The sequence below is a fragment of the Musa acuminata genome, chromosome BXJ1-7, assembly GCF_036884655.1.
Source record: "Musa acuminata AAA Group cultivar baxijiao chromosome BXJ1-7, Cavendish_Baxijiao_AAA, whole genome shotgun sequence".
In the NCBI taxonomy this organism is placed as follows: Eukaryota; Viridiplantae; Streptophyta; class Magnoliopsida; order Zingiberales; family Musaceae; genus Musa; species Musa acuminata.
Window position 1 is genome coordinate 4,008,319 of NC_088333.1, and position 21,496 is coordinate 4,029,814.

Below are 21,496 nucleotides of genomic sequence, written 5' to 3' on the forward strand. Positions count from 1 at the left end.
TAGAAAATAGCAAATTTATATTGTTTATGTTACAAGATCTTCTATCCTTGACTACCTCCTAAGGAATAATCTATAAGAATGCTAATAAACTTGATAACATCACTGACAAAAATACAAAAATTACTTTTATGAAATCATTAGATCCATCATCTATTAATTAAGAAAAATAAATACAGATAGAATAGGTTGACCATAAATAATGTTATTCTATAATAATTATAATTATTTTAAAATTTTATATTCATAATTTGCTATATTGAAGCAATACATTATTATGAGCCTGTTTCAAATCTTCTATCTTATTTGGTGTACTATATTCTTTATGATACTTTCTCTTTTGATATGAAAATATTTTTTATCAGTAATCACTCAACAGATGGTAATACACACAATAATATAGTCTGATCAATAATCAAGCCACATGAATATTAGTCTAAAATAATATTATAGCCATAAAGATCCCATATAATATTCTTCCTTACTAATCCGCTATAAAAATATCCTTAAGCACGATAATTAAGATTTAATATTTTTTACTAAATTTATTTATCCTCATCGGAATTAAGTTGAAAGTTTGAGAGATAAAAAATAATAGGATCTTAATCTTTCTGCAAGTCAAATGCAAAACATGCACTCAAGCTCATCTCAATCATTGAAAGTGCTCGAGCCATCTCAATAATAATCTTATATCTGTGATGCACATGGGTCTAAATTATGTCGAACTGATTCAAATATCAAATTTAGATATCATCGAAGTATTTTTGTGTGAAAAAATATCTCATCTAGATAAATGGAACACACACGTGTGTGTTGACTCAGTGTGTCATATTTGGATTAGGCGTAGCCAAATCAATCAACTTTAGCTATGACCGATCTAGGAGTCATTTTCATTTCATAACAACTTCTTACTAGGAATAAAAGTTAATAACCGTGACATTTAATTGAGATTATATTTCGATAGAATTCGACATCTTAGACTTTTCTCGATATTGTTCAAAGATACATGTAAAATAATATATCGATCGATTCCAAATCAACATCCGATCGGACGATCAACTTTTAACCTAATAATATTATTATTCATCAACTCCAATTTTGATCATATTAAATTATTATTGTTGTTACAAGGTAAAGATGGATTCTTAATGATAATATAATGAAAAGCTGATGTCATTCGATAATAATTTTGTATTAGGAAGTAAAAGTTAATAACCATGGAATTTAATGGAGAAGGTTATATCTTGCAAAGATACATGCAAAATAATATATCGATTGACTCCAAATCAACATCCCATCGGACAATCGACTTTTAACTTAATAATATTATTATTGATCATATTAAATTAACAGAAGGATTCTTATTGAGCAAATGCGATGGCGATAATACAAAGAAAAGCTGATGTCAAAGAAAGCCATGCGTCGTTGTCATGGATGATTCCATAATAATCCGGTAGTTAATTTTAATGTGTCATTATGTCATCAAGCTGTGAGAGCTGTCATTGCTCACACTGCCATTTCCGTTTAGGTGGGTGTTACATGGATTGCGTAATTTAATATAATACTTCGAATATAAAAAATATATATAACTTAAATACTTTTCCCTTATTAATGAGCATAGCTTGATGCAAAATTAACTAATTAAAAAATAAATATCTAAAAACACCCTTGAAGATTGATTTGCTATAATCAGATTTTACTGAAATATGTTGGATTAGAACTAAAATGATGAAAATAAAAACCCTTATATTTAGAGTGATTTATATATAGGATGAATTCTTGAAAAAAATCTCTCTCTTTCGATTTTTCTTGAGAAGCATTCCCATTTTCAATAAAATTTCAAACAGTGCTATCTTTTTTGTTTATTGCTAAGAATATTTTTCGCTCGCTTTTTTTTAATAGTTCGATCAATAGGGTAAACTAATCCAATTATAATATTTCTAGTAATACTGTAAAATACTATAATGCAGTATAGCAACATCGTAGTATAGTGCTTTTTATAAATTTTATAAAAAATATAATGTTTATATTATGTTATAGTATTTTCATTAATTCCAGAATAATATTGTGATGCATTACAAAAATATTTTTTGTACAATATAACATAATATTTTTTGTACTGTCTCATAGTATTTTTCTGATATTATTTAGAATAGCGTAAAAATATTATAAGGTTTACCGTATGAAGTGATCCAGAGAGGAAGAGAAAGAGAAAAAGAAAAGAAAATAGAAATATTTTTTTCGGGAATTTTGTTATTTATTTATTTTGGCAAAATAAATATAAAAAGGGCTTCATGTTGGTGGGGGGCAAATCAGTAAAAAAGTTGAAATAGTGGGGTTGGACAGTTGAGAAGGGTGAGGTTTGAATGGTGGTCACGGGCGCCGGTCGCGGGGCCCACTGAGCAGTTAACGGTCGCGCGTCAATCGCTTTCGCTACCCCTCGCGCGCGCGCGTGCCGAATACCGGCAGTCTTCGCCTTCCTCTGCGGCCCACCACTCGACGCGTGTTGCGCTCGTCAAAAGATCGCGGTATATTTTATTTCGGCTCCCCTCCTTTTTCCACACACACACACACTCTCTCTCTCTTCCGCCGGTGGAAAAGATCCGATTCGATTGGGGTTTCGTCTGGCATCCGGCAACCCCCGGTCCCCCACATACACGTGTCCCAACCAAAGAACGCCAGCTTCCCCACCTCACCTCTGTCCTCCTGCTACATTTTATCTTCACCCCTCTATGTATCAGTGATCATAAGATTAGCCACAGATTCTTTTAGCTGGGGTGTACATATATCTCATGTAATCGAGGTGTTGCAGTCTGCAAAGCTATGGGCCAATGTTTGCTTTTGTTCTTCGAAGCTATAGTGACTTCATCCATAGGAGGAGGGTAGCCGGTCACAGCAGCTTACGAGTCCTTTTCTGGACTCAGCTAGATTTGCTCACCTTGTAGTTCGTACCCTACTCCATAACCACACACTATACTAGAGCACCAAATATTTAGAAAGCCACGGCTAACCTGTTCATGGGGCTCATGGTTTTCTAGGTCACGGCCATCCATTGGAATCCCAGGAGTGATGCTGAATCGACCTGAAATGTCTGGTTTGATCCTTTGCCAAGTCGAGTCCTTCTAACCTTTTGCTTGCTGAAGGGAATTGGATCAGGACTCAAAATGATCACATCATCTTTTGCTTTTCTCTTCTTTTGAAGCAGGTGGGCTCCTGCTGCCTGGGTAGTGAGCAGTGAGTGCCAAGCATTTCAAGTACAGAAGAAGGAGAAGAAGAAGAAGAAGAAGAAGAGAGGGGAGATGGGGCTGCTGTTGCCCTTTTGTACTTCTCACATGCTCTTGTTACTGATGACTGCTCAGGTTTTGCAGTCTTGTCATTGAGGACATTTGAGACCAAACCTTAAAGCTCTTCCCCAGAGGCTGCTTTTTGTCTGGGCCCTGCCCTGGCACGGCATGCAGTAGAAAAGCTTCTTCCGTTCTCATTAGTAGGGCTTTAGCTATGGAGGGCAATAATTGAGGCAGGTTAATGCCCTCATGAATGGGATCAAAAGGAGGACCTCTGACCCTCTGAGACAATCCCTTATATGGTCTCTGGCGAGCAGCTCCTCTGCCTCTTTTCCTCGAGGACAGGTTATCTGTTAAGGTCTCCAGGCAGCAGAGGTCAGAAGAGGTCCCCCTCGTGACTTTTGCTGGCGCTGTTTCTTACAACTGGCAATTGCCATGGTGGTGTTTGCAAACAGTGATGATACCATCCGTAGTAATAACATACCTGAGAATATGCTACAGAATCACCTTCTGAAGGAGCACTTCAGAAGGTCCCCCTCGTGACTCATGCATTACCCGTTCATCAGTGTCTTCAGTTGCCATCGCTCTTTCATGAGTAAAAAAGAAGCATGCACGACTGCGCACTTTGCTTTTCATGTCCGACAAAAGGATCATTTGCTGCAATCTATCAAAGGACAAATGAAGAGCACAAGGCTCCCCGGTGACATGGGTCGTTTCCTTGTGTCTCTGTCTGCCCTTCAAGCACAAGCCCTTCGTTTCTCCTTCTGCCGTCTCCAACGAGGCCGCCATCTCACTACTGGCACGGCCTCTTGGTATGCAAACATTATCAGTCCCTGTGATCTTACTGGGTGTTTCTTCTCTAATCTATTTATAGAAATCTATCTTCATACTCAATTTGCTGTGCGCTGAGTGACGAAGGAATGGTTTATGATCACGCCCTCAACAGTATAAACACCGAATGCTAAACACAGTCATCGTTTCAAAACTAAACTACTCCATCAGCTTTATCTTTTCTTTCCTTTTTTTTCCAAACCGAGCCAAGGAAGTCAACCAAGTTGTGCTGAGGATGGAGACCTGAGAGAAAAAGAAAGCAATGAAATATCATGGGATGCTTGACTCCCCCTTATCTTTGGAAATTAAGGCAGTCTCCATCTGGATCCATTTTGTCTATCCTGGTGTGTATCACTTATTTGTTGGCTTGTGATCATCCTCCTCTGTTTCAAGAGCAGGTCCCTCGCCTCGGCTTTCAGGCAACACCGGCCATGACATGACACCTTTGTCGAGTTCTGATGACCAGCCCTTGTCGCCTTATCTGAAACCACACGCTGCAGCAGTGCTCGGCTATTATCCATTTGTTTACTTGCGGATGGAGGGTGACCCCACTCGATGAGAATCTTTCTTCTTATCATTTATTTCAATAGGAATGCCTCTTTGGTATGTCAAAGAGAGCAAAGGAAACAGTGACCGGATTCAATGGCTTCTAAGGTCGGATGGATATGGGTTGGTCTAGTGGCATCTCTCTCGTCTCCCCCTCGCTTCCAATCCCACAGCCCCTTTTTATCTGCCATCCAAGCCTCGTACCAGCTGAGCTAATATGCCAAATTTTGTATAGTGTACTGAAGTAGCAGATATCCAAACTGAGATTGCACGTGATAACTCCGGAAGGAGGAAGGAGGCTGAAATCCTTATAAAAATAGCTATATCTGTAAATGTTAATCACTTGCACACCATCACAGTTCTTCTACGTTGACCGAGTTATAGCTTGTGAATGAGTTATCAGGACTCGAGCATCATCACAATTCTTCTCCATTGTCTGGGTTCCTAGCCCATCGACATAAAGGCCCAACGATGGATGCCCAGTCCATGGAAGAGTTTCTGAACGACCATTCCTTGGCCCCTTGTAGAAAGCTTTCTTTTTGTTTGTTTGTTTGTAGTGATAGGCTAGCGATGCTAACGTTGCATGATTCGCTCCCATGCGAACCACCAGTGGGGTGCATGATTAAGACCAGTCAACGGAAGAAACATAGCAGAGAATGCTCCCTTTGTCAGAACACACTATTTTCCATCCACATAACAATTCAGCTAAATTTTCTCCACCAACGAAGCCGTATGATTAGAAGCAGCGTTCTTCGCCATTTCCCCTCATGCCCTCCGTGCTGCAATGTTTCTGCGACTAGGAGCTATCTCTTGCCGTTCGTTGTCTAGGACTTGCTCAGACTTGCAAGTTCCTCGATCAACTTCTGTTCTTCGCTGCTTAATCTCTTTCGGATCTCCACCTGCACACGAACCAACTGATCTCCCCTGCCGTTCCGCTTTCCGAGGTAGGGAACCCCTTTCTTAGCCATTACCAGAGTCGTACCTGCCTGTGTCCCTGCCGGAACCTTTAGATCCACCATGCCATCCACCGTTGGAACCTTTAAGTGGTCCCTAAGATTGTGTATAGAGAATGTTGGTTCCATCCATCTTCAGCACAGGATCTGAGAGAACTTCAATGAACACATAAAGGTCTCCAGGAGGGCCACCTCTCCTTCCGGCGTTCCTCTCGGACCGAACCCTGAACCGGCTACCAGAATCGATTCCAGCTGGAACTTTCAGGCTTATCCACTTTATCCTCCACACACGACCATCTCCTCTGCATGTATTGAATGGGGTAGAGATTTCACCGGCACCACCACAAGTTGAGCAAGTCATGACCTGCTGGAATACACCCAGTGGTGTCCTTGCTGAAGAGAACTTGCCCTTGACCTCTGCAAGTGTTGCACTAGCTTGGATTTGTACCTGGTTTGGCGCCAGAACCATCACAGGTTTCACAATTTTCCAGCCTTATAATCTCTATCTCCTTCCCAACACCAAAAATTGCCTCTTTGAAATCTAGGAGAAGATTATAGCTCTCGTCATCCCCCTGCATTGCCCTGTTGCGAGCAGCTCTGGTTCCGCCCATCCCACCCATGCCTTTAAATAATCTCTCGAAGATATCAAATGGGTTGCTGAAATCCTTCAGTTCAGAGAAAAGTATAACATTAGCAATAAGCAGAAAGTTTATTGAAATTTATCTTTCACAGAAAAAAAGAACCTGCATCTGGCTGATACTCAACCCCATGCCCATGCCAGCACCTTTGAGGTCAGCTTCTCCATACCTGTCATACAGAGACCTCTTTTCATCATCTGACAAAACCTACGACATGGTGACTTTCAATCAGGAATGTTGTCAAATCTACCAGTTTTGAATAAGTATATTCATGACAAAGGGAATAACCTCGTACGCATTGCTAATCTCCTTAAACTTCTGTTCTGCTCCAGGATCTCTAAAACAAATAACACAGCCATAGTGAGCCCATCTCCAATTTTAGCAAAACTACTTAGTCATAATTGACTCGAAGTCTCAAAGTTAGCTTCAATATCTTTTCTCTATAATAAAATACAGGATAGGATCATGGCTTGAATATCTTTTCCCCATCATGAATACAGGATAAATCAAACCATTATGCACTATATGAAGTTGAAATCAATTGGGGAAAAAAAGACTTCGCAAGATGAGAAGCTCAATCCAAAACAAAGAGGGTATGTGATTTCCACAGTCCTGACCTTCTATCTTATCAACAGCTGCAACAGAGTTATTATATGCCTATTGCTGGGTTAATTTAAAACCACTACTTAAGAGGCAAACTAGTTTGTCGATGTTTTTGAGTTACTTAGGAGTTTAGACCACTCATGTACTGGATAGTTGGCTTTTCTAATGTACACAAGAATGATCAAATTCTATATAAGTAAAACAATGGTACTATACAATGCCTATGAACCATTGCATCCTAATATTGATGTGACACAATCTTCTGTTTGCATCCTATACTTTTAGAGTTTAGACCACTCACGTACTGAACAGTTGGCTTTTCAAACGAACACTAGAATGATCAAACTTCTATATAAGTAAAACAATGGTTCGATACAACGCCCATGAACCATTGCATCCTAATATTGATGATATAATCTTCTGTTTGCATCCTAAAGTAATTGTAGCTTGGACGATTTTACATGTTTGCTTTAATTGCTACACAAAGGAGAACAACATTAAAAGAATTATTGCACACAACTAATCCAGTTGTTGCATCAATCATTATCCTATTCATCTGCCGATTTTTCCTCATTGTTTTAGCTATGACTGCTTCTTTTCTTAATTCTTAATGCTTCTCTCTTCCTCTCTTCATTTTCCACTTCTTCATTTTCATGGCAAAGAATATCAGATCAGGAAAAGTTTTATAGAAGCAACTGATATTGACCTGACATTGGTTAGTTTGGTCAGACATAAAGTTAATCTTCGATTTCATGCCTATATTTTAGAGCTACCTACATAGAGCAGACTTCCGCTTATAACAAAGACATGCTTTTCATGTGCATAAAGCCAGGGTACGTCGTACCGAGCTGTAATGCCCAATATGGGCAACACATGCTGGTCCGATAAGGGACTGGTACATGGACTGCTCTATATCGAGTGGTACACATTACATGACCTCGTTTCGGGCAATACGAGATTTGTACTTGTCAGTAATGGTCAAAATCCGATCGTTACCGATCAAGGACCTTACCCTATTTCAAACAATCAATTTGACTGTTTGAACCATAGAAAATGATTTTTAAACCCTTTCCTCACCCTTTTTTCAACTCATTTCACTCTCAAACTCTTTCTCGCTCACATCTCTCTCTCAGTCTCACATTTTCACTCTCTTAAACTCAATAAGACTATGATATGTGGATTAGATCAAATTTGGGAGGATTAAGAGGAAGAATACTTTAATCAAAAGAAATTAGAGACATCCAACTATCATAGTCGTCTACCGAGCGTGCAAAAGCAAAGACAAACGCAAAAGGGAAGGCAATAGCATTACCAGCACTATTGGAAAGAATCGAGTCGGGCAATGAGACACTTTCTCAATCGCATTTAATAATCTGCTCGGTCTAGAGACATGGTAGCAACGTGAACAACGGTGCCTCAACCGATGATGAGAGCGAGCTGGGGAGTCTATGGTCCCGTATATATAATTTAGGGGAGGCGCATGATCCGAGGAGCAATATTTTACACGTCATCCAAGATTCAAATCATGAAGCTCGACAAGATCAAGTTTAGTGATTGCATGATAGTTTATTACAATTTGGTTAGTCAAAGATTATGTAGGTGGGAAAAATAGCAATGCTTACCCAATTTGAGGCATCAACACCATATTAGCAAAATGACAAGCCTTAGCTCCTGGATATGCATTCCTAAGTATTGCTTGAGGTTGTATTCCCATCCGAGGCACTGAAGCACCTCTAAATGGTACAATTGTCATTGGAATGTGCAGCTAACAGGAAAATATCCGCAGGTCAAACCTTCTAGCTTTTCTCTGCAATAACAAGTAAGATTATCAGCTTTCTTGAATCAATAAGAACACAAAGGTGAAAAATATCACATGGTCACGACCTAGTTATTTGCTTTTTATTCTATTCAATTTATCTACTGAAATAAAAACAAAGATCCACTAATGAATATGTCATATTACACTTTATTTGTGTGAACTCTGACAATGCCCTCCGGTTACTCTTTTAATGCCTATGGACACACTAAATTGTAAAATCAGCTCAAATATCACAGACAACAAAATTCCCAGAGTGTGGGTGTTTGTGTGTACAGACAGACAGACACACACATATATATAGTAGGCCATGATAGGAGTGATATCTTCTAATCACTTCCCAGCCATCATACTACCACTTCTTCACAAAAATATATCAGCTGAAGAATAAACCACTTAAAGAAATTCCTGATGTTTCTCCATTCTTCCGCCGCTGTCTATATGCTAACCTCACCCACTTCAGTATTCAGATTAACTCAATCTGCAGGCACATAACCCTAGCAGGTTGCCTTTGGATATAAATCCAAGATAAAGGTACATGGCCCTACCAAATTACCCTTGGATAGGAATCCAAGATTCACGACAAATCAATTCCCCTGAAGTAAAGATATCAATAGCTTGGATTCTCAACCTACACACGAACTACTACCTCATACATATCCGTCTCTACAATCAGTCCATTCCATCAGATACTCCATGTCAATGGCCCTTAATGCACTGCCTTGGAATAAAAAGATTCCTCCTCATCTCCAGCCAAGCAAGAAATCGATATTATGGAACAAGATCGTAACAAAAAACAAACATATCATGCCCAAAACAGAAGCACCGATACCACAAAGACGATTCCGACATTAGCCTCGAGAAGAATGATTCTTACTTTAGACACGAAAAGGAAAATAGAGAGAAGAAAACAAAGCCGACGGCGACGGAAAGAGCAGAAGCGGAGATCCGCTTCTCCTTTGCTCTCTCACGAGCGGCCAGCGGCGACGAGGTGTATTCCGTGGGGAATGCTATGGGAGTAGGTCGGGGAGGTCGCGAGGATGAGAGCAGGAGGGTAATTAATCGACGCGGGACGGGGAATGGGGAAGTCGTCCAATTAGTGCATCAAAATGATTGGCGGCGGAGGGTTCTCTACCTCAGTGTGCCCGCAAACTATCTTGAACCGTCCATCCATGTCACAATTAGTAAAAGCTGATGGAGATCTTATTAAGGGTGGGTGAGCATGGGTCATTCTTCGACCTTTAGAATACATAATGAACTATTATTAATCAGCCAACTTTGGATACAATTTCAATTCAGTTCATAAACTTCAATTTGAAGTGAATTTACGTTACTGCACGCATATAATAACAACAGCAAACGGTAACATCCCAATTATAACCTTCTTTGTTTAATTGAGTCGTTGAGATCTGTACATCAGTCCATCTCAAAGCACAATCGACATTTAAATGTCAGAGGGTTGACAAGTTCACATACAAAGATGGGAAAGAATAAACTGTCACACGCATAAGTAAGTTAATATATCTAAGTTTATCGAGGTTTTTACCTAAAAGACATTTGGACTTGGGGGGAAGGGGGGGGGGGGGGGGGGGTCTCTACTAAACATTGCTGTGCAGTTTGATCGTTCATGCCTTGGCCAGCAGCAACGAAATAAGTGATCAGCCTTTACCACATCACGACATGTTAATCTAAACAATCCGGTAGCTCGTTGAGATCTGGTAATAAGAACTTGTTGCTCACAGATTGACGAGATACAGGAAGAGGTGGCTCGAGTGCCATAGCAGCATTTGCATCTGCTACTGGAGCCTTGGGCCCGTCCAAGCTTGACTGGGAAAGCAATTAACAAGGATTAGGAAATTGCTAAAATCTGTTAATTATAAGCAGATCAAATCCAGAGGTACTCTCTCGAAACACAAAAGACAGAATTAAACCAAATAAAGGCTAGAAAGAAATCCTTCTCTTCCCACATATCATAATGGGTCTCGTCTACACATATGCAACATTAGTAATGCCTTGTGCGTTTAAATAAAGAACATAATACATAATACTGCCAATTATATCATGCGTTGTATGAACAGGAAATCTATGTTGTGAAATGTTTCTAGCTGGTAAGACTTTTACAAAACATATGAAATATAAGCATCTCTTCAGTTTATACAACTATGCTTTTCATCTGTGTGTTATGTAACTGAGAGATAAGGTTTGGTTCAGCTTGAAATCGACTACCACGGACAGAGTCCCCAGTTCTTATATGTTTGTTTCCTATATGAGATTTAGCATGGGAGAGTGACCATATGTTTCTCTATCCGGTGAAATCATTGTTGGAAACAAGATGGAGGAGTAGGGAGGTTGGGGAAGGTAGGGATGATGTGATCACCAGCAGCTGCCGATTCACCGCTTTCAGCTCCTCAGCAGCCCTTCTCAAATCCTCCCACTCCTACTCGTTAGAATCCCACAACCACCAGTCCACACCGTGCCTACTGGATCAGTAAAAGACCATCCCAATGTAAGAGTAGACTCACTGTTAGAATCTTGCGTCTTTCTCTTCCAGCAAAGATTTCTCCACGGCGTGAAGCTCGGCTTTCGTCTGCCCTCCGAACCCCAATGGCACCCCAACTCCACCACTACCACCATGACGAAAGATGAAGGATAAATGGATTAGACTCACAACATTTGTCATCGATGGCCCCCTGGATTCTTAAAACCAGTGTCAGCCGTTGCATCGCTTCCCCCTATCAATAAAAATCATGGATTTAATGGTGAGTTTGAGAACCATTTGAAATGTGTATTGAGGCCTCAACACACATTTTAGATGTAAATTAATGTGAGTTTATATAAGATTAGATATATTCATTTATTTAATCTCATTTGTTTACTAAAAATATATTCATTTTTGAATATATATATATATAATTAAAATATTTAATAAACTTTGAAATATAATTTTACCAAATAATACTTACATAAATATATATTTAAAATACAATTTTTATTATTAATTAAATATTTAAAAATATTCTATAATCATTTATTTATATTTTTAAAGAATATATTAAAAATATAAAATATATTCCCCAAGCAGCCTAAGTGATAGGAGTGACTGACGTATACATAAAGAAAGTACATGCCCAAGACTACATGAACTCCGTCCAAGGACGCGTCACGTGACCCACTCCCAACATCTCAGATCAACCCAACGACCCACTTCTCGTTTTTCCAGTGCCCAATCTACTATTACCACCCACCGCCGCCCCTCGATCCAAATTAATTACAGCGAGTGGTTTCCCTCTCTCGCACGCTTCAACGCGGAGGGATAAAGATGAGAGCAGGCATCAGTACCCTTTTATGGACGATGATGCCCAGTGAATGGTACGGTAATAGGGGGGATTTGGCCAATATAGTGGAGACCGATCTCGCGTATGAACCGACTTCTTTGATTTAAACTACACTTGCACATAATTAAGTCGGACGAACATTTCAATTTTTATGGGGAAACAAGAAAACGAATACATGAAAAATAACGAAAAAATAGTGAGAATAAGGGGATCGGAAATTGATGAGGGCCATGATGAAGGGTAATATCGTCATCAGCAAATACAGAGAGAGAGAGAGAGAGAGATGAGGGGCAGAGCTCACCTTGGACGGAAGACCACCGCCGGGGGCGGCGTCGTCGAAAGATCTGGGCATCTTCGCGGCCTTCTCCGGCGAACTCGACCCCTCCTCCCCATCGCGGCTCGTCCAGCTCGTCGACGCGCTGCTGCAGCCATCCAGGGCTGACAGCGGGCTCGGGCGCCGCCGCCTCCTGCTCTTCCCCGCCGTCGCCTCCCGGATCCGCGAGACCTTGACGGTCCACGACCGCCTGATCCGCCTTCCCCAGTCCGGAAACTCCTCCGCAGGTAGCGGCGGCGGCAACGAGGACGACGGCCTCTCGTCGTCCTTCTCCGAGTCCGCCGTCTTCGTATCCGAGGGCTCAGAGGAAGGAAGCGACCCGGGCGCCGCGGTGGTCCGATCCGGATCGAGGCGGTGCTGCCATGGGATCAGCAGGATCCGCGGGTCACGGAAGCTGAGGAGCACGTCGGCGACGAGAGCATGATTACTCAACGCGTGGTGACACCAGGAGCCCGCGTCGTCGCCGTCGACCACCATGGGGCTCCGGGAAACCCTATGGGGAAGAAACTTGGAGAGGAAGAGAGGGAAGGAGAAGGGATGACTCGGGAGACAACTCGTCATCGTATTTATAGGCGCCCGATAAAAGTGTCAAGGGGCTGGAGCGGAGTCGGAAACGCTCCCAAAAGTACGGGAAACGAAGCCTTCCAAGTAAGGTTTTTAAGGTCCCGAGTTAAGTCACGATATCTTTTGATACGGTTTGGATTAGTTGTGAGGTGGATAACGGAGATAGCGTTGATTGGTGTCCTTCAGCTCTGTTACGCCCATTCAGGTATCATATGCCGCCATAAAAATAAAGGTAAAATTATATATTCTTGTTTTTTATATTAATATTTTTTATGTGTCATTATAATTAATCTTAGTTGGTTAACTAACGTTGGAAATTGGAGACCTGAATGAAATAATATCGATCGTAATTAAAAATTAATACATAAGGGATATATATATATATAAAGGACATATGTGTTATATAATAATGTATATGAGCTGATATAGTATTTTTGTGATTTAGCATGGATGTTCAATGTATCTTGTTGACTCTCTAAACTTTGCAAATGATTAAATTTAATATCATCAATCAATTAATATTCGATATATAATTTTATCTAATATTTAAGATAAAAAATAAAATAGACATCATCTTTCACTTACCTACTCGATAAGAGTTAGAAATAGTTAGAGGTGATCTCTCTGTAAAATATTTATAAAATATTTTATCCCTTTACAGTCAAATATAAAAGCTCATCTTCAACACAATGAAAAAGGGGATCACTTTTTAATCACTTACATCCACACTCACGTATCTCATGTTACTAACTTGCGCATCGAAGAGATCAGATTAGAAAAACTCTCGTGACCTGAGTCTTCGTGTAAGTGACACCTCAAGAGCTTGACATTTTCTCCTCGAAGGCATCTCAAACAACTCTATATATGAATCTAAACTATATTGGATTGATTAGGACATCAACGATTTCTTCCGAAAATATTTTTGGCATTAGGAGAGTCTAATGTTGTAGGAACGATCACCTGTCAATCCTATCAATGAACACTCAAGCGAAAAAGTTTTGCCCTGATTAATAGTACTTTCACCCAAGGGGCGATAGCCACCCATTCCACACATGGGTGCATCTACCTTGGCGCAGACATTAATGTGATATTGATGTTTATTTAATGACCCAAGTCTCTCACCCCTAAGGATAACTCCGAGCCACTTGCTCGTCCTTATCGAGATGTTCTTGAATCTCACTCAACAAGTGCATATGCTAACAAGTATGATATAGGTCGTTGCTCCACTTTTACTTTAATTAACCCAACAAGTGATGATAGTAGCTCAAATTACGATCCCTGACTTAATCAACACCGACATTTGTTGAGGTTTCTCGACCCGACATGGTATCGACATCCCAGGAGCTCTCGAGATTTATCGAAGTACCGATCGAGGGAGCATTTTGGTCTTCCAATCATGGAATTCAATGAACCGTATCACCACTTTATCCCTATCAAAATCTAAGGCTCAATTGGTAGATATAATAGAGAATTTCCTGTGGATACAACTACTAGATTGATGTTTGGAGGAGATACGATGAGAGTTTCAACAACCGAAGGGAGAAGCGTCGGTCGACCTCACCTTGGGTCAGTCGTCATTCACCTAAAAAATTCAAAACCAATTCTACCGAACTTCTATCTGCTATCCTTTGAAGCGTTCAATAGGAATGCCGACTCGATGAAGCACATTGTAACTTTTAGTACCCAAATATCATTGTAAGGTACTTCGAATGCTAAGTGATGCTGCCACCTTATTGCATGGTGAAGCATCATCGTGAGGGGAGAGAGTCCGTCATGAGAAGGTGTATCGCCACTACCATCTACCGTGTGGACTTCTGCTAGAGAAAAGTTTGCGAGAGCTTCTTCATCCAAGCAAACTAAGATCTGTGTTTTAGGGGATATATGAGTTCTCTTATATGAGAATGTCTTATTCGGCGATGAGGTTTTGTCGTTTTGAGTTTTATGCTCTCGATCGTCTCTCGGTGATCCGATGCTATTTTGTTTGGGAAATAACTTTTATTTTACTTATTTGTTGCACATGTGATACTCCCTGATGTTTCTCAATAGAATTAAGGAATATACTGTGAAAGAGATTGATTTCATTCATTGAGGAGATTGAAAGATTTCCCTCAATCATGCATTTAAATGACATAATCAGATCACCTCTTCAAATTTATTATTGATTGAGAACATAAGTAGGAATATTATTCTATATATGCCTCCATCATGATCTTCTATTAGAATTCACGAGAATTGACTCTCGATGAGGGGGGGAATGAGTGGGCTCTCAAAAAATATAAAAATGATTGATGTACGAAGATAATCTTTGAGAGCATAAAAGTGATCGATATGTAAAGAGTATATTGAAAAGAGTAAAAAAATCTATCATGATAGGAGGCACAAGATAAAATATATTCGAGGTGTGTAAGTTAAAAAAACTCAATCTGCATAAGAAGAAACTCAACTACGATGGAAGGCACGTGACAAAATATGCTCGAGACATATGAGTTAAAAAAACTCGCATAAGAAAAAACTTATCACGATAGGAGATATAAGATAAAATATACTCAAGACACATTAGTCAAGAAAACCCGATCCACGTAATAAAAAACTAATCACATCAAGAGATACAAGACAAAATGTGTCTAAGACGTATAAGTTTGGAAAACCCAACCCATATAATAAGGAACCCACGATGGCATAGGCATAAGACAAAATCTGTCCGAAGCGCATTAGTTAGGAAAACTCGACTCACGTAAGAAGAAACTCACCATGATGAAAAATACAAGGGAAAGAATACGTGAAGCAAGGTGGTCAAGCACCAACCCCTTTACTCAAAGTGGGTAGGCCATTGCCTAACATAGCTTATCGCTCAAGGTGGATCCCTCGACAATGGGAGGGGTAGGTTGGCAATGGATCATCACCAGTAGCATTGGCACCCCTTGTTTACGACACTCACCAAGCAAGGGAGGTCGAGAAACCCAACCCTCTCATTTGCCTAAGGTATAGAGGATTGAAAACTCGACCCTCCTTTTTCATAGTCGTTGAGTCGCAGAGGTTAAAAAATTGATCCTCGTTGTCGACCTCCACACCCAAAGGAGGGTCAGGTTTACCTCGAAAAGGATTGATCTACTACCAAGAAAGGCCATCGGCGAGGAGTAACCCCTTGCCGAGGGACGAAGGTCGAGCGCCTACCTCTATCGGTGTCTACCTAATGCATGGGTTCGAAGAACCAATCGAAGAGACGTAAGTTAATGTGTTAAATGAATTAGACAATACATTTCGTATTTCTCTTGCGATAGCTCTCAAAGTAAATAGGGAGGACAAATGATATGAAGAATATCGTCAGTTAATCATTATCTGACACGTGACCTTCACATGATGTTTAGGATGGAATGAGAAGACAAATGTCACCCTCCACTTGTTTGGCCATATGGATAATGGTCCAAGATAAATGATTATAGATTATCCCTCCTTATCGCACATATAGATAAAAAGATCAAGAGGAGGTTGTTAGAGGCGGTAAGAGTTGATTTTCTCATAAAATATTTCATAGAATATTCTATCTTTTTACAATCAGGCATAAAAGCTCATCTTCAACGCAATGGAAGATAATATCATTTTTTGACCACTCGCATCCACATTTGGGTTATTAATTTTAGTATTGGAGAGATCGAGTTTGTAAATTCTTTTTGACCCCATCTTAGTGTAGGTAAAATCTCGAGAGTTTAGTGTTTTCACCTTGGATAATTTTAGGCACACAAGTTCTTATCACGTCGGACTAATCAGGATATTAATAACTTCATCCATTATAATACTTATTATTCATTGTAAATGTGTGAAGATGAATTGATTTCATACATGACATTATATAAATCAGGAAACCCGTATGTTGGATAGCAAATATGGTTGTGCTAACCAAATTTAATTTAATTGATCAACAACTAGTTCCACTTGAGAATTTTTAATTGAATCCAAATATACAATTAGCTCCTCTTGAGGATTGTTAGGGAGTGTTGATGAAGCCGTATCGATTACGAGAGACTTTTCCTAAACCTAACTTACACATGAAGATATCTTTTTGACACTTCAAAAAGTTAACTTAATCATAGAGTTTTAAGTTAAAAGAATGAGATGAAGTTTATATTGTGGGAGGGATCCATTTGAGTTCATCATATCTTGTGACACATCACACTTGTTTGATCGAAATATCATTTGAACCCTTGTCATACAGGAATGATATATCATTCGATACTAACGGAATAGTAATTTGATGTGGATAAGATGGTCTATTTGACTGAAACATTAGTTAGTTCGTGGCACTTAGGAGTTGTAACTTTACATAAATCATTTTCTATATTAATCTTTATATTAATTCAATAGTCATCGACACACTATAAAATAGTTCCCCTGAAAAGTGGACCTTATGCCGAATAATTAAAATATGATTTATCCGATGAGATTTTTAACTATTTACAATAAGGGAAATATGTTCCCAAAAATTGAAGATAACTATAGTTAGGGACTTAGCGGTCATGTAATGGATGTTGTTGATATGGGACCCAACAGTTAAACTGGGCCCGGTGGTGGTGGATTCATGAGTTTGGCACGCGGCTTTACGATGACACGATGGATGTTGATATGGGACCCAACAGTTTAACTGGGCCCCGTGGATTCATGAGTTTGGCACGCGGAAAAGCCCCATCTCATTAAGGGCCGAACTAAAAACCCTAACCCTTGCTGAAGACCAGATTACGGCCGACGAACTCGGAAGAGAGGAGGAGGCGCGGCCATGGCGGGCGGCAAGATCGAGAAGAAGCGGCATCAGCAGGCGCCGCAGCAGCAGAGGTGGGGCGGCGGCGTCCCCTTCGAGAAATCGAAGGGCCAGCATATCCTGAAGAACCCCATGCTGGTCGAGACCATCGTCCAGAAGTCCGGCATCAAACCCACCGACGTCGTCCTTGAGATCGGCCCTGGTACCGGGAATCTCACCAAGAAGCTCCTCGAGGTTGCCAAGTCCGTCGTCGCCGTCGAGCTCGACCCTCGCATGGTCCTCGAGCTCAACCGCCGGTTCCAGGGTACCCCTCACTCCAGCCGCCTCAAGGTATTTATCTCCTTTACATCGATTTCAGTGTTCTATACCCTTTTATGTTTATACCTTAGCGCCTTAAGGGAGTTTTTGGATCGTGCGTGTTCAAATTTGTTCCAGTTTTGTTTATGCGTTTGGGGTCTTAAGGTAGTCCTTTGCATTTGAGACCACAATTTTTTACATTATTGGGTTAGAATTGCCTAAATATTGCACCTTGTAAATCCTAAAATTCTTTAGACATCAAGTTCTAGGCCTGCTAATTGAAAAAAGAGAGAGTCTGTAATGTGATTATCTGACTGCTTATTTTTTTCTTAAAAAGAAAGAATGTGATTCTTATGAAGGATAAAAATTGTGTTTTACTGATAATCTGGGCTGCCTAAAACCTGTGAGGTTAACACATCCTTATCACCCATCTGAATTGGAGCATGAGTGGTTCAGTGCAAGATGTTTCCTTCCTTGCATAGTGATTCTGTAGGCAATTGAGAAAAACAAGGCAATTATTAGTTTGATTGTTTGTTGAAGAATAGGCATACATATGGGAGCACCAAGCTTGAGTTGTATAGTCCAGATTTGTTTTCCACACTTCATCAAGGATGCATTATAAGTAAATGATCATACATGGATTTGAGTTCTGGTAAAAAAATTGTTCATCTCTAGTGCGAGAGATTGAATTATCTAAGAATTCAATCTTAGAGAAAGATTGATTTAAGAAAGATTAAACTAATGTCAGGTATCATGTTGTTGATACATCCAAAGTATGGACAAAGTATGTTGCACTTTGCTGCTTAATTTTTTTTTATACTATTAATCAGCAGACGTAATTGTTTCATATCAGCAGACAATTGTCTTAAATCTATCTTGAATCATGTAGGTAATTCAAGGAGATGTCCTGAAGTGTGAGCTTCCGTACTTTGATATTTGTGTGGCGAATATCCCTTATCAGATTTCATCCCCTCTAACGTTCAAGCTGCTAGCCCATCATCCAGCCTTCAGATGTGCCGTCATAATGTTCCAACGTGAGTTTGCTATGAGATTGGTTGCAAATCCCGGTGATAATCTCTACTGTCGACTCTCTGTGAACACTCAGCTCCTTGCGCGTGTCTCCCATCTCCTCAAAGTTGGCCGGAACAATTTTAGGCCCCCGCCAAAAGTCGACTCCTCTGTTGTGCGCATAGAACCTAGGCGACCACTTCCGCCTGTTAGTTTCAAGGAGTGGGATGGACTCATGCGCCTTTGTTTTAATCGGAAAAACAAGACCCTGGGATCGATATTTAGACAGAAGAGTGTTCTTTCATTGCTGGAAAAGAATTACAAGACATTGCAGGCTTTGCAACTTACCCGGAAGGAACAAATGGAGGAGGATGAGGTGTCTTCAGAAGATGCAGCAGTTTTGGCCAATATGGTTGAGGACCTTGGCATGGGTAATAATAGTGATGAGAAGGATGATGAAGAAATGGAGGTAGAAGACACGGATATGGTGGGGGAAGTGAGCGAGGGCTCCAGTTTTAAAGACAAAGTGTTGGGGGTCTTGAGGCAAGGGGATTTTGCGGAAAAGAGGGCAGCCAAGCTGACACAGGTAGATTTCTTGTGTCTGCTGTCTCTGTTCAACAAAGAAGGGATTCATTTCTCTTGACTGATTATGAGGACGATTTTCTTATGGCTGTAATTTTTCTTCCTACTTAAAACAGTTTTTGTGTAAGTGGATGTTTTGGATAAGTTTGTCCTTCCCAGGGAGATAGATTGTTCCCTCATTTCTTTATTGCACATTTGCTTATTTCTGTATTTGGTTAACTGCATGAAAATACAAGAATATTTTGCCTCCTGATGAATGAGCAATTTTCATGTGCATAGGCATATTACAGAATTCTGATGATGAGATGAGACTTTGCAACTGAATGTTCGACAGGGTAAGGAAGCATTAGGACCTTCCAAGTATTCTGTGTTTTTGTTCTGATAATGTTTCTGACAGTATGTGGAATTTCTCATATTTAAATATAAATCAGAATTTAGATTAGTTATTTTTTTCTCAAATGATTTATCCTTGATGGTAACCCAACCATCAGTGATCTTGTGGTGCTTTCTAATAGCATCTCTCTCAATTTCGGCAAAATTATCAACACTAGCAGGCATGATCATGCGGTTGGTATGATTAGCGATAAGCTTAGTGACTCGAAGCAGGATTAATAAGCTCTCTAGGTAAGATTCAGCATAAGTGCATGATCTACCCATTAGTTTAACACCAACTCTGATCCTAAGGGAATCCATTAGAGGCAGGAGTTAGAACCGACTTCCTGATTTCTAGTGATGGAACAAACAAAACATGTATCTCGTTCCACACAACCCCAACGAGAAAGAGTGATATTACTTCTTTATTATCCCATATCCTAAACTTAAAAAAATGATATTGAAATTCTTATTTACTCAATTTATCCTGACGTCATCGGTTTTATCAACAAAAGATACATGATAATATACAGTAATATCATAAAAATGATAGGTAAAAAAATAAAAATAAATTCAACATCCCAGTTATGTTTTCTTTTGTTATGTTATAATTAAAACATCTTAATCGTTTATTATGATGGTGGACGACGATACCATCGAGGGTCGCAAGTGGTTGTTGTGGTGGTGGTCAACGAGAATGACGCGATGGTCGACCTTATCGATGTTGATTTGAACATCGACGATCGAGGCGGGGGCGACAGCTGCGATAATAGTGGTAGTTTGATGATAATAATAGTAGATCTCGATGATATTCTTGAAGACGAGCAGGGCAAAATCCTGGAGGTAGAGCTTGAGAGACTTCCATGGCTTCTTGTAAGGGGAGGAGGACGAAGAAAATAGAGAACAACGATAGGAGGTGAGACAAATCGAGAGCAGAAAGAGGACAATAATCGCTTTGCATCATCCTGCATATGTATCATGCCCGTTTTGTATTTACATCGACGCCACTCTGCATCTACGTAGGGGGGAGGTGAGGCATTTATGCTGGTGTTATGCCACTCTACATTTGCATCAACAGGACGCAAGACCTTTGCCTCACCTCCTGTTGACACAGATGTAAAGCGACGCCGACATAGATACAGGATGATATAGAGTAATCCTCGTCCGTCCTCGTCCTCTCCCTTTGCCTTATCTCCCACTATCGCTCTCCCTCCTCTTCCTCCTCATCCCTTGGCAAGAAGCCACAGAAGTCCCTAGGCTCCACCTCCTGGACTCTACCACGTCTGTCTCCAAGGATACGCCCGAGATCTACCACCATCATCATCAAACCGCTATTGCTACCGTGACCGTCGCCCTATCCTCGATCGTCAATGTTTGAATCGACATCGACAAGGCTAATCACAGTATTATTCTCGTCAACCACCACCACAATAACCACCTATGACCGTCAATGATATCGTCGCCCGCCATCATCACAATAATTGACTAAAAAAATTTAATTATGGTATAATAAAAGAAAACACAATTGAGATATTGAAACCACCTTTTTGCCCATCTTTTAAGTGTCATTCCTACATATGTTG

General features: G+C 40.2%; 2 protein-coding genes, 1 long non-coding RNA gene and 1 pseudogene across 4 annotated transcripts; 2 read left to right on the forward strand and 2 right to left on the reverse strand.

Annotated features, from left to right (window-relative positions):
* Nucleotides 1–2,873: 2,873 nt before the first annotated feature.
* LOC135678320 (uncharacterized) lies at nucleotides 2,874–3,406 on the forward strand. The gene is made up of 2 exons (XR_010514898.1): nucleotides 2,874–3,086; nucleotides 3,203–3,406. It is a non-coding gene; the product is annotated as an uncharacterized LOC135678320 (long non-coding RNA).
* Nucleotides 3,407–5,296: 1,890 nt separating this feature from the next.
* Nucleotides 5,297–9,764, reverse strand: LOC135678319 (chaperone protein dnaJ A7A, chloroplastic-like; annotated as a pseudogene).
* Nucleotides 9,765–10,017: 253 nt separating this feature from the next.
* LOC103990574 (uncharacterized) lies at nucleotides 10,018–12,858 on the reverse strand. 2 transcript variants are annotated; one of them, XR_672134.3, is made up of 3 exons: nucleotides 12,305–12,858; nucleotides 11,191–11,400; nucleotides 10,018–10,495 (listed from the first exon to the last, which is right to left on the reverse strand). XR_672134.3 is itself a non-coding variant. In XM_009409762.3 (2 exons), exons 1-2 carry the CDS (start codon nucleotides 12,812–12,814, stop codon nucleotides 10,352–10,354), a joined length of 654 nt encoding a protein of 217 aa, XP_009408037.2. In that variant the 5' UTR covers nucleotides 12,815–12,858; the 3' UTR covers nucleotides 10,018–10,351. The 2 variants fall into 2 exon arrangements, 1 of the variants encoding a protein (XP_009408037.2); XM_009409762.3 differs by lacking the exon at nucleotides 11,191–11,400.
* Nucleotides 12,859–17,588: 4,730 nt separating this feature from the next.
* On the forward strand, nucleotides 17,589–19,791 carry LOC103990573 (ribosomal RNA small subunit methyltransferase). Its single transcript, XM_009409761.3, has 2 exons — nucleotides 17,589–17,984; nucleotides 18,841–19,791. Exons 1-2 carry the CDS (start codon nucleotides 17,673–17,675, stop codon nucleotides 19,600–19,602), a joined length of 1,074 nt encoding a protein of 357 aa, XP_009408036.2. The 5' UTR covers nucleotides 17,589–17,672; the 3' UTR covers nucleotides 19,603–19,791.
* The last annotated feature ends 1,705 nt before the right edge of the window (nucleotides 19,792–21,496 follow it).